The sequence below is a fragment of the Labrus mixtus genome, chromosome 8 (assembly GCF_963584025.1).
Source record: "Labrus mixtus chromosome 8, fLabMix1.1, whole genome shotgun sequence".
NCBI lineage: Eukaryota > Metazoa > Chordata > Actinopteri > Labriformes > Labridae > Labrus > Labrus mixtus.
The window spans coordinates 2,927,642-2,941,012 of record NC_083619.1 but is presented as its reverse complement, the minus strand read 5'-3'; the positions used below and the strand labels follow the sequence as shown (position 1 = coordinate 2,941,012).

Here is a 13,371-nt window from a genome sequence, read left to right as displayed (position 1 = left end):
CGCAGACGTATACAGTAAATCAGTAGGGTTGGAAAACACCAAATCCCACGATATGATATTATCGCGAGACACGATACGATTCTATTGCAATTTATAACATTTTGCGATATGCTGAGAATTGAGATACAATATATTGCGATTTAACTTTTTTAACTGCATATTATGTCCACTACACTAAATCAGATGACATTCTCAGTCTGTTCATCTCACTTCAGTCTGTTTATTTGTATTTCAGTCTGAACTTTAACATGAATTCTTAACAATGCGACTTGTTCAAAATGAATTGTTAAACCCCTTCAGCAGTTAAAAATGAAAAAGCATAACCAAAACATTATATTAAAAATATCGATACTCGGCTGCCATGAGGCGATATAATATTGCCACACAAAATATTGCAATACTGTACTGAATCGATTTTTTACCCCACCTCTATAAATCAGGCTTAATATGAAAGGAAAAAGACCAGAACAAGACAAAGAGGGCCAGTTGTTGTATTGCTTAAAGAGTGCAATGCACGAGCACGCCGAGGCCTGTTATTACACGATTAAAAATAAGGCCTCTAACAACTGGTTCAAAGACATTTAAAGACTCTTTGGAGCCTCACATTTTGGTCATTCTGTGGCTGTTGTAAGTGAATCTTACAAGACACATAATTAAGCAATAATGCAGCATGAGGCAGCACCACATAAAAAAAGTCATTGGAAACGTTTAAAGATTGCATGTGCCAATCTTGCTGCCTTACTGGGTGTTGCAAAACAAGCATTTCAAGAAGATGCCATTACAGCAGTTTTTGAATTGTTTCATTTTGTTTTGACCTGCTGTAGCTGTAGACTAGCAACCCATGTTTGAACTTTTGTAATATCTTGCATAAAAATTCATATTATTTATGAAAAACGGTGATCGTGGATCTGTGACGGTATGCAACAATAGGTCTTCAAGGCAAAAAAAGTGTAGTTTTGTTTCATCTGCAGTGGAGCAGAGCAGAGGAAAGTGGGAACTACAAAGACCATCATGCCTTGTGCCCTCATCATCCTCTGCACTCTGCAAAAACGGCATACGCCGATGTTAGTGGAGAGGGAGAAAAGAGAGACCATTATGAAATTGTAGATTCTCCAGCCGCTTTTAAACCTGACCTGTGGAAGCATTTTAGTTTCCCCGTGTCAAGAAATGAGACAAACAAAAAACAATATGCAGATACTGCCAGACTGCGGTGACCTAAACCTCAGGAAATACATGAAATTTAAGAAGCCACACGCAATTCATCACCACGATTAATTTTAGAAAGCGAGGAAAAAAGTCCAGCCATGCCGAATACTCTAAAGGAAACATCAACCTAACCTACGAGGTCAGCAGGAAGTACTACAGCGAAGGTTAGAAATAATGAGAGGTATTAAACTGTAAGTTTGACTGATTTGTTTACAAAGTCAAGCTGGTGCATCTTTTTTTTCTTTATTAAAGGGACTCTTTTATCGCAGCATGAGGTTTTGATATGTTACATCCTTATAAACCAGTATATAGGTCCTTCTCCTCCATGGATCAGAGAAATGATAAGTTATAGAAACTTATATTTAAACTTATGACAGCATCTCTTGTGTGTCAAAACTTCAAATATACTCTACTTTCAGGACAGCACTTGAACGCACCACCAGGAAGGACTCAAAGATGAATCCACTCTTAAACTATTTAAACTCAAAAACTTGAGTTGTATCAAAGACGAGTGTGCTGATACATGATACTTTTAAGGCTCTGAAAGTGTGTTTTGATTTGGCTTTTAGAAGGAAAGTGCTGCTTGCTTGAGTTAAGAAATTATATTTGAATCTGTTGTGATCTGGCACTATATATAAAATTAAATTAAATTAAATTAACTTAACAGTCTCAAAAGCAACAGCCAAGAAAGCCTTCATGTTTAAAGCTCCCTCAGATTGGAATAGTTTACCTGTTCATTTTCGGTGGATATCATCTCTCCAATTGTTCAAAAATGTCTCGTCTTTTCATCTCTAAAATATTATGATGAAGTTTTATTTTATATTTCACTGTCTTTGTTTATGACCTGTGAGTGGACAATCAACTCCATTTTATGTTCTGCCTTGAGTAGGTTCCCCGGATTATGTATCTTCATTCAACATTAAGTCGTTTGTTTTGTTGCTGTTTTTTTTTCTTTCTCGTCTTGTGCTGTCAAACGTCATGTCTACTTTTTCTGTGCTTTGTACATTTCTGTATTCTAGGACCCCCTGTAAAAAGAGATGACCCATCTCAAGGGGTTATTCCTAATAAAGAATTTCAAACTTTACCTTCAAGGGGGGCAGGGCAGCCCCCTAATTAGAATTCTAATGGTCTCAGAGCACCTAACTATATTTGGTTCACATTAACACATAGTAACATCCTTAACGACCAACCAATATTGGAGCGTACTCGTATGCGAGTCTGCTTGTGTGTGTGTGTGTGTGTGTGTGTGTGTGTGTGTGTGTGTGTGTGTACATGAAATACCTTCAATGGATGGGGCCTGGTCCTGAGCAGCGTACAGCATCTCTTTGAAAGCCTACGACATGACGAGAGAGAAAAATTAATAATTTAAATATCTGAAGATTCCTCTTGAGTTTTTATTCCTCTAAATCATCCAAATCATCGTGGTCAAATCCTGTAAACCATGATTACCCATGAACAACCTTAATGATTCTTCTTGTAGCACCTGCAATCAATATTGGGAAAGATAAAGAGCAGCCCATTCATGTTCAGCTGAACAGCTTGTTCTGTTGTTTCTGTACTAGAAAATGTTTCTCCCTTCAGGATGCTATTACTGGACCAGAAGTAGAATATCCTCACTTTTTAAAGAGACACCTGGAAATTCACCAAGTGTCTTAAGTGTAAGTCAACCTTGCCTTTCCCGCCAATTTGGACACCGAGTTACTGCCAACCCTCTACATCCTGCAGGGAGGCCTTTCCAATGTTGTCTATGATCAGGCCAGCCACAGCTTCTGTCCTCAGTTATTCATTTAGAGAGGGAAAAAAACACATTGTTATTAGTAGGGGTGGGCAGTCTAACTGTTTCAATACCGTCTCTGGTATTGTGTTGTGCCACAACATGGTTTTCTGAATACCGCCATTGCCGGTTGTGTTGTAGTGGACTCGAGTCAACATCGATGCCAGCATTTGCTCAACCTACCAGCATCGGTGGCGTTTAAGTAAAGGAAGTGTGACAAAGCAATTTGTGAAGACAACGGCTCAAATTGAGTTCTGTCTTTTGTAGGTTTCCCTCTGACACTGAAGAGCAGAGCTGTGTTCACTGCGTCTCCATGACAACGGGTCTACCTGCTGAAGGTGTGTTTCAACTCAACTCCAAGATGACTTAAAGAATTGGGCTGAGGCTGTGACTCGTGGTCCCCGGTACCAGTACAGCTTTAAGTACAACCGGTAACAATACAGCTGTAAGTACTGTTACTCCCTACTTGCTGCTAATTGTAGCTCCGCTAAAGCTTGGTTAATTTGACAATTTACACATTTTATTTCTGACAAACTGGTCACAATAAAGTTCCCACTTATTATATTGTTGAAATGCTTTTTTATGAAACAGCCATATCAGGAATGTGGTGCTTTCAGCAGCAGCTTAACACAACATCACAGGAGAGACTTAAAACAGATTCAGTCACAAGCTACAACAGAAGTGGACTCAAAGTGACACCTTTGTCTGGTCTCGTGCATCACAGGCTTGTTTGAGGGGGAGAAGGGGGCTCGTATTGGTTGAACATACAATCACATGAAAGATCTTTTTCAATTCTGTAATACTGCAATATAATAATGTTACTATAAAAAGAACCGTAATGTAAATTTCAGGGCATGCCGCCCACCTCTAGTTATTAGTCTTGTTACAATAAGAAACACTGACAGTGCAAGGAGAGCATGCAAAGTGAGTCAGAGGTGCTTGAAGCAGTTTCACTTTGAAAATCTGTATTTTTCCTGACAATCTGCAAACTCAGCAAGTCTGGAGGAGTAAGAAGAAAGGCCGAGGCTAAGTTGTGTGTAATTGTACTTTTGTTTTCACATCTGTGCTGTTTTGCAGATTTTTTAAATTCCTATTTTATTTATTGTTTTTCAGAAAATTTAACTGGCAGTGAAATTTAGAGCAAATACTTTTATGGCATTTATTCTCTTTCTGTATTTGTTTAATTCAACAATAATATCAACCACATAACCTCTCTAAAGGGTGAGCAGTTTACAGCTATTATTGGTATTCTTTTTTAAATGTCACACTGGTAGTGGATCTGAAGTTGATATTTACTGATATCTCGATGTAAGCGTCGCAATTGAAAGGAAAAATTTGGTTTTGGACATCTAATAAAGAAATCAGAGAAGGCAACAACAGTGTTGTTCATGTGTGGAAAACTGTCGATGCAGAGCCTATACCTGTTTAACTAGTAGCTCCTGTTTCAAAATGATTTAACCTGCCCCTCAAAATACTTGACATGGGTGGCCAACAATTGCTGAAAAGCCGAGTCTGACTGAGAGAAAAAAAACACATGGCTTGCTAAATGAGATGTCTATCCCAATGTTTTGAGTTGTAGTGTGACCTATGTTGCATGTTTACATAAAGGATGCAGGCTTTATGACTTATTCTGCAGCCAGTCACCAGGGGGCAATTGAGATGTTTTGCCTTTAATTTTGAGGTATTGTAATGTCCATCTATCTTTTTGATATTTATTTGGGTCTTTTTGTGCCTTTATATTAGAGATAGGACAGTGGATAGAGTTAAAAATCGAGGGAGAGAGAGAATGGGGTTTTCTAACCCAGCTGCTTGGAGGATTATAGCCTCCATATATGGGCCGTGCGCACTAACCACTGTGCTTCCGTCGCCCTGTCATCCATCTTTTGAAACAGTCTGCTGCACTTAAACACTTAAATTATATCTAATGTCTTCAGTCAAACTGATTGAATGTGAATAGGCACTGCATTGACAAATGATAGCTTGTGTTTTTTTCTATATATATTGATAGGTAAAACCTGTGTAACATGAGTTTGTTTACCATTGGGGAACATTTTCCCTCCCATGACATCTCTTGCCCACAACTTAGCTTGCCCACAGTCCAGGACAAAATAGCCTGTAGTGAGGACATTTGATCGATCTCCATTATTGATTTCTATGTGTTCCAATGACCTGGAAATGCATCTCTAAATGTCCATTTGTTTTGATTATTTTGCCTTCCCAGCTGCCCATCTGTCCTTTGATTATGCAGTACTGCAGCTAGTCACTCTCTCATCCTCTGTGTTAGTAAATCTGCAGATTATTCTGCAGTGTGTCCCTGCTCTGGAGAGGGCGAGTAGAAGACAGTCATTCAGTCTCAGTGAGTAGTAGCAGGACAGACTCCGTCTTTATCCGCTCATACTCAAGGATGAGATAGTAGAGCGGTCAGTGTTTGAAAATGCCAGACAAGCACAAGACCACAATGGCCTCACTGTATGTCAGCCTGTCTGCCAGCCAGCCAGGCAAAGAGCAGCAGAGCAGTCTGCTGCGGGAAAACAGCAGAACAAGTCAAGGTCATGTTGCAGCCCAAACAGCCAGCCAATACTGACCGCTGAAACTGCCACTACAACACTATAATAATAAACAACACAAACAACAAACAAACAGCTATCCACAGCCCAACAAAGGAAAGATTTACAAAAGAAATCAGTAGGAGGACGGTAAGATGCCTCCTATTCTTAAGTGTGGCAATAAAGATTCACATTTTGTTTCAATGGGCCCACTGGTGAAGTTTGTTTTAGTCTCTAGAACCAAGAAAAAATCTGCTCAAATATCAAAGAGTAAATGATTGAATAGCTGTTTCTCACATACTGCTGTGAAAGGCCGAGGCTGAAAACACAAAGAGATAACATATATAGAACACATAATATACAGGATGGTCACATACTGTCCATTGAGCTGTAAAGAGCAATGGATCAATCTAACTGTCATTGATCACTTAGAGTTGATCACACAGCAGGTAGAGGAGGTGGACGTTTTAAAAACATTCAAGGAATTCAGTCTTCCTCTGAGGGTGTCTTTCATGTCAGTTACCAATGCTTTTACCTCCTCTGTCCTAACCGTATTTCCTTTTAACTCCCAGTATCACAGCTTCTTTCACTCAAGTGCAGATATGCATGTGCAGAGCAGAAACTAGATCCACTTTCAGACCTTCTGTTTCTCTAAAACCGTTTTCACACATGCACTCAAGAAACTGTCAGGCGAGGTGGATGACATATTTCCACACTACAACAACAGATCTATTGCCTTTATATCAATACTACTTTTAATTGTACATTTTCAATGTATCAACCAATCAGTGCAGGGAAAATAACTTACTGGAATGCCAAAGGGTATGAAGCTGTTTTATCACGTGCACCATGATCACCACAAGTTGCTCACTGGTCATGTGATAAAAGTCATTAACACCTCCCACTCGCCTGCAGTGAATTGATGTGAACGCATCCACACATCAGATCATCCCAACTTCACACAGAGAATTTACTTCAGAGAGAAAGTCCAGGTAAACCCAGGACAAAATACTTCTGTTTAGGTTCACACATGAAACTCCACCTGACAATTTTTGGAAATTTGACAAGGCCAAAAATAATAGTGATGGAGAGATTAATAGTTAGATGACATATATTTTGATTGATTGATTGACTGACTCCAGTCTGTCCGCTGCTCTGACACACAGATGTGCATGATTAGCCGAATAAATAATTAAATGTTCTCACCCAAGCTAGTCCACCCCAAATGTACAAGTCTGTTACATGAAGTATAAATATTTGTATATAATGTCAGTCAAATGTTGTGCTCAAAGCAGCCCCGGGCATAGCCATAGACCGGCTGTAGCCCCAGTTATTAGGCCCTCTCTCCTCGCTCTATCGCCCGGATGTAAACAAGGAGAGGGGACAAATAGCAGCGCAGATTTTTGATCTACAAAATGGAGATAAAGTATGTAGGCGGACAAAAACGTGTAGCCACATTCAGCACAGAAATGTGGATGTTAACCTGCAGGGAGGACCGAAGGCTGGTGTGACAAGCACTGCTAACTTTAGCCACACTCTGTAAAGTGATATGACATTGTTTACCCACAGACGCTGTGATCCCGCTCAGTCTGAAACATGACAAAGCTCAAGATATGCTTCCCCTCAACTTAAATACATTGTGCCAAATTTTGCCTGTTTTCTGAGTTTTTTCTTTCCTTTAGAATAGACAGACACCAATATTTTTTTAGAAAAGATCAGTGTCTACATCATCAGAGGTTCTGATGATTGCAACTCAAGGTATACCATGCTAGCTTTAAGAACAATGGCTGCCCAACTTAAACTTCATTGCTTTTTTTCTACTCATTAGTAAGTATGGTGGACAGGAGACTGTTGATATAAAACCTCTCAGTTAAGCTGTTCAGTGGCATCAGAAACATTTTGTCATCTAATAAGCTTGATATCTTCAATGAGGATCAATGCTTTGGATTAAGCTGCAGACTGGATTTCAATGATCTGCAAGGTTGTTTAACTTGTTTTGTTGCTCCAACAGGAATAAAAACAGAGACAGACAGAGCTCCCTTTAGACATGATGATCATTCACAGTGGCATAGTGCTTGGTCTCGCCATCATCAGCAAAAAACACACAAACACAGATAGACACTTAACTGCAAAACTTCATGCTTTCCCACACTTCTCCTGAGGCCCATGGAGTGTGTGTGTGTACGTGTGTGTACTTGTGTAAAGTGTGTCTATGCTTGTGTTGTCAGTATGCTGGCTCAGCATGTGCTAAGGTGCAAGTTTCCAAAACAAAACACACACACACAGATCGAGAGAGGGAGGAAGGAAGAGAGCTTTGCTTATCCTCACAGATTACCCTACTTCTGTGTCTTTCCCACTTCTGCAACTCTTACTGACCCCCCCACACACACACACACACACACACACACACACACACACACACACACACACACACACACACACACACACACACACACACACACACACACACACACACACACACACACACACACACACACACACACACACACACACACACACACACACACACACACACACACACACACACACACACACACACACACACACACACACACACACACACACACACACACACACACACACACACACACACACACACACACACACACACACACACACACACACACACACACACACACACACACACACATTCCAGTTTTGTTACCCCGTCACTTGATCAGATATACGAAATGTGGCTATCATCTTGGGCAAACAGTTTCACCACAATGTTTGACCAGAAATTTGTCGGGCTGAGTGTGTGTGTGTGTGTATGCCTGATACTGATTCCAATACTTTAATAGCCCTCTGTACAGGAAGGGGAATTCACTTTTTCGCCTACCTGCAACTGTGGCTGCGATATCTGAGATGGACGTCACAGCCTGCTCTCAGCACAAGAAAATCAAAAGATAGAACTGATTTGAATGGATTCATCCAGATCAGCAGATCTGTGCTCTTTTTTATGGTTGACTGTATTTTTATGTGACTGTGTGTTGCTTTCATTGATAAGATTTATTAACTTGTCCACCAAGAGCTAGACAAATCTAATTTCTAAAGCAAGAACTATTTATTTACAAGTGTTCATTATGTGTTTTGAATAAATACTTTGTGTTGATATTCTTAAAACTGTTTACGCACTCCCTGACCTTCCACAGTTTGTTCTACACCTCTACAAATAATGCACATGTAGTTATTAAACAAATATCAGGAAGTACTGTAATGAATGATCTTACTTCTGTCCTCTCAGTGTATTACTGAATATTGATCTAAATGGAACTGAATTGTGAGGCTCTTATTGACATGGATGGATATCAAGTTATCTGAGGAAGGGGTTGAGCTAATGTAAGGAGAAGCTTCCCTACACGCAGCAGCTGAGGAGCAATATAGTTTTTAACACTTTAGTAAGTGTTTGGTCTGTTCAATGTAAAGGTTTGTTTGTTTTGGAGGGGAAGGGGACCTGAGGGGGAAACTATGAAGCAGGATTTGTGAAGATGGTTCACTGTTCTTACCGAGGTAGATCCTCAGGAGGAGGTAGAGAGAACGACAAACACTTCGCTTGATTCATCATCATATTAAATATATGATCATGAAAGATATTATAAAGTTGTACAGTTCTACAACATAGACTAAAAAAAGAACTGAGAACTTCGACTTTTTGTTCCTTTAAGATATAAATGAAGCGTCGGCCTACTTATTGCTTTCACTCTTGTTTTCATATTCTGTGACTAGAGCTGAAATATAACGTCTTCTATTGTCAGACAAGCCAGATATTTAAAATAAAGAATCAAGGGGAAGAAACAGGAGTTATTATATGCAGGTCCATGGTGCATTAATGATGAACTTTCACACAGTTTGGGATCTTGTTTCTGTCAGTTTTCCTTCCTGTTTTTGTTGCTCCATCTGTGTTGATTTAGTCTGGATTATGAATCGAATTTACTTTGATAATCTCACTGTTTGCTCTGAGTTTGTAAAGCATGGCCATGTTTATGAAGCTAACACCAACGTTAACTTCTCAGGCTAATAACCTGCTAAGTGTGACTCTTAAGTGCTATCTCCTTTGTTAGGATTACTGAAGCCAGATATTCAAAACAAACACTGGGTACCTTTAACTAAAATTTTACCTGATAAAAAAACCTCTTGAACAATGACCCTACCCTTGGGTGAAGCCTGGTCTTGAACAAACAAAGCTCATGTAAGTGCCAGTTCTACTCGCGGTCAGTCATGATGTCCGGTCTATTAGAGAATGGCAGATGTTTGTCTTATCCAGTGGTTTAAACAGTTCACATTAACTTTACAATAAAATAAGGATACAGCCTTGAAAATGTGTGATAGGAAAATGTCATATTGTTAAAGTGCACCAATAAAACCTTCCTGCATAGAAGTGGCTGCATTAATAAATCACACATACAGATACAAACGATCGTTCTAATAATATATTTTTCCATATTTCTCATCCTCTTTAACTCCTTGGCTTTCCCAGCTCTCTCTCTCTGTCTCTGTCTCTCTCTCTCAGCTCCAAACTGTCAGAAGGATTATTGAAGTCAGAACAGGATTTCGCTCCGGTTTGTGTCATATAGAAACCTTGGATCTCAAGGTTTTTTAGTACTTCATGAGGGCGTTGCAAAGCAGATACAAAGGAAGCGTTTCTAATGCCAGCGAAACTCAGCTTTATAATATGATATTATAATAGAATAATAGAATATAATGTTTTGGTTGACTCAGGACATTTCTGGGAAAGAAGCAGGTGAATTTAGGAGGTGCTTCAATTCAGTGATTGGACGCAATTCAAACCAGCAAATATGACAGCCGTGGAAATAACGGCAAAGAAGAGAATATAATCATAGTAAGCAGATAAAGCTCATTCCAAAACGAGGGTTTCAGCCAGGGACGTGGAGTTGTTCTGCTTTCTGTTGGACAGGCAGGAGCCGAACAACAGAGGTTAGCTTGTGCTAGCGTGTACAAGCAGTATTTGTACACACTAAGTCCTGCAGGGGGCGGAGCTTCTGGGGGCGATGAGCCCAGGAGGAGGGGCTAGTTTGAATGTTGTGTTTACAATCTATAATGAAAACTGCAACTGACTTCACCTTTAAGATTTTGTTTGCTGTAAAAGTTGTTTCAAAGGACCTGCAAGTCAAAATGTAACAGACTGTAATCCTGCGTTTGGATTTGATGCTAAATGCTTTCTTTAATTTGGTTAATTATCTAATTTTGCCATAAATTAATTTATTAAAGATAATTATAGAGATGAGATATTAGAACTACTTCAAATAAGAAATCAACAGAGGGTTCAACTTTCAGTATAATCAAAATGAGATAATCTAATATTTGAATCAATGGAGAATAAAACTTGCAGATTTAATCAATGATAAAAATGATTTGGCCTGCGACGAACAATTATTTTTATCATCTGCAAGTTTTATTCTCCATTGATTCAAATATCAGTGATAGTGTGAGATGATGCCTGAAGACGGCTTTCTTCATGAACAATCCAGTAAAACAGCAACTGCTAATACTTCACATCCCAGAAGTGTCGAGATAACATTTGTTATGAATTGGTGCTAAACATATAAAGAATCATTGATTGAGTGACAGGATGACAGGATGAAATGTTCTGAAAAATAACAAGACAAGATCAAAAACAAGTTAAGTTACACGTTGTTTCTCATCTCTTACCAAAGTTGACGCAAACCAAAAGTTCTTGACAGTATATTTAAACCACTGAAGAACAATTAAGGAATACTCAACATGGTTCATAATAATAAACGTAGAATGTTAAATATGCTAATATCCTCCATGCTCATCAGCTGGTTTTACACAGTAGCTGTGTTTGTGACACATCCCCTCCCTGACTTAATTTAATTCTAAATAGCAAAAGGCTGTTTCTTTATCACCGCAAGTTTATGTAAATAAAAATGTCTCACTCTCTGCTCCTTCCAGAATGCATGCCCCATAAATCCAGGGCTTCAATTGAAATGTTCACATGCTGTGTGTAAATGTGCCTGTACATAAAACTGTTCTCATTCATAACATCCAGACAACCTTTTGCAACATGTGCAAAGCAAATATTGACGTCCACAGTATGACGACAATGTGTGAACCATTGTGCAGCCAGCCAGCAAATGCATGCTAGTTATTAGGAATACTAGTGACGTTTTCCTCTGGCCTTTTTCACACTACACCTTAAAGTCACATGGGTCAGATGCAGAGGATGCCTCTATCAGTTTCACTAAGCTTGGAGTTAGACCTTTGAGATCAGTACTGGCTTTGTTTGGCTGAGAAAAATATCCAAGCCCATGACTTAGTGCTACACACTTGCAGACACAAAGTGTTTCTAGCTAGTCGATGAGTAATAAAGAGAAACAATGATATTAATATTTGGCATTTATATCTCACACTTCCAGTCTGGAAGTCACACTAGGAATCTTTCTAAATAAAGCAGTTTCCTCATAAGTTATTGTAAGGAAATGCAGCCGGTCTGTTTCTGAGCAAACAAAGTCTGAGTGGGTTCTGCTTTCCAGACTGAATCATGATATCGCTCACATTAAACAGAAAAATATCAGGAAAAAAGCAGCACAAGCACAATGGTCGATACTCATTGCTGAAAATAGTAGCAGTAATTAGAAATGTCAGGCTTATAACAGCTCAGACTTAGGGTTGTCACGATAACTGGGTCATTTCCTTTTTTCCAACCTGCAAAAAGCGCTGTTTGAGAAAAGGTAACCGTACACATACAAATATTTGACATACAGTTAATAGTTATAGGAGACATATAAAATAACATATAGACCTAAATATGGGGGGGGCGGTACAGACCCCACGTCGCTTCGGTCAATGAAAACATGCGTTTAACTTATCGATAAAACAGTGTCGCAGGAGCCACATACGTCAAAGAAGCTGTCCAATGTGGCATTATATAGCATCAAATAACAAGTTAGAAAGAGGCTTCTCAACAAAAAAAGGTGACTTGAGACAAAAAATTGTGCGATATTAATTAACCATCATTAAAAATTGATTTTGTAGTACTATTGATTTTGTAGTCCTATCTGTTAACATAGAGGAGGCGGGGTTGACCCATACTGCAGCCAGTCAGCAGGAGCTCTACATATTTTGGCTTTGCTTCCTGTTGCTCTATCCATCTTAATATGCAAAATACACATAGCTTGTGCATCGTTACTAGATGTAAAAAGGACTTCAAACATCGGCTTTTGATGACTTGTGAGTTTGAAGAGTCAGTCTGGGTCATGGCTGTTTGAGAGTTACAGGTGTGACAGCGAGCAGACAAACACAGCGGGCAGGATCCAATGGGACTTCTGCTGCATTAAGACTGAAATCTACCTCCTGCACGTTTAGGTGTGGACGTGGAGATTGCATTTTTTTCAGCAGGTGGTATTAAACAGCACCGAAAAGTATCAGAGAGTATCAGATATTTTGACAACCTTAAGCCTGATTTATACTTCTGCGTGAAATCTATGCAGTAGCTACGCCCCCCATCGCGTCAGACTAGTTAAATCGCCAGTTTCCAGTTCCGCCACATTCTCTGCTTCTTCATGTACAGGAAACCATAGCGACTGAAAATGAGTGTTATGTTGGAGTTGAGATAATAAATATTGAGCAGCAGTTGGTTATTCTGCAACTATTGCGAAGAAGAAAAAAATGGAAGGAGGTGCTGAATTAGTTGAGGCAGAGGAAGGCGAATGTTGCAAATGCTGGAAATAAAATGCTTTCCAGCGGACCAATCTCAGGGCGTGTGGTCTGCGTTGTTTCAATGCTTACTTTAGTTTTTGTGGGATGCACATCAGGCTTCGTAAGTAGTCTTCTGCTTGAGTA

At 39.4% G+C, this 13,371-nt stretch overlaps 1 protein-coding gene across 2 annotated transcripts in view; it reads right to left on the bottom strand.

Annotated features, from left to right (window-relative positions):
- The window catches only part of LOC132978605 (xenotropic and polytropic retrovirus receptor 1 homolog), a 35,828-nt gene that overhangs the window by 18,478 nt on the left and 3,979 nt on the right, over positions 1-13,371 (bottom strand). For both annotated transcript variants that reach the window (XM_061043829.1, XM_061043827.1), the window contains exon 2: positions 2,488-2,539. In XM_061043829.1, coding sequence (XP_060899812.1) covers positions 2,488-2,539 — 52 coding nt within the window. The remainder of the gene's footprint in view (positions 1-2,487; positions 2,540-13,371) is intronic.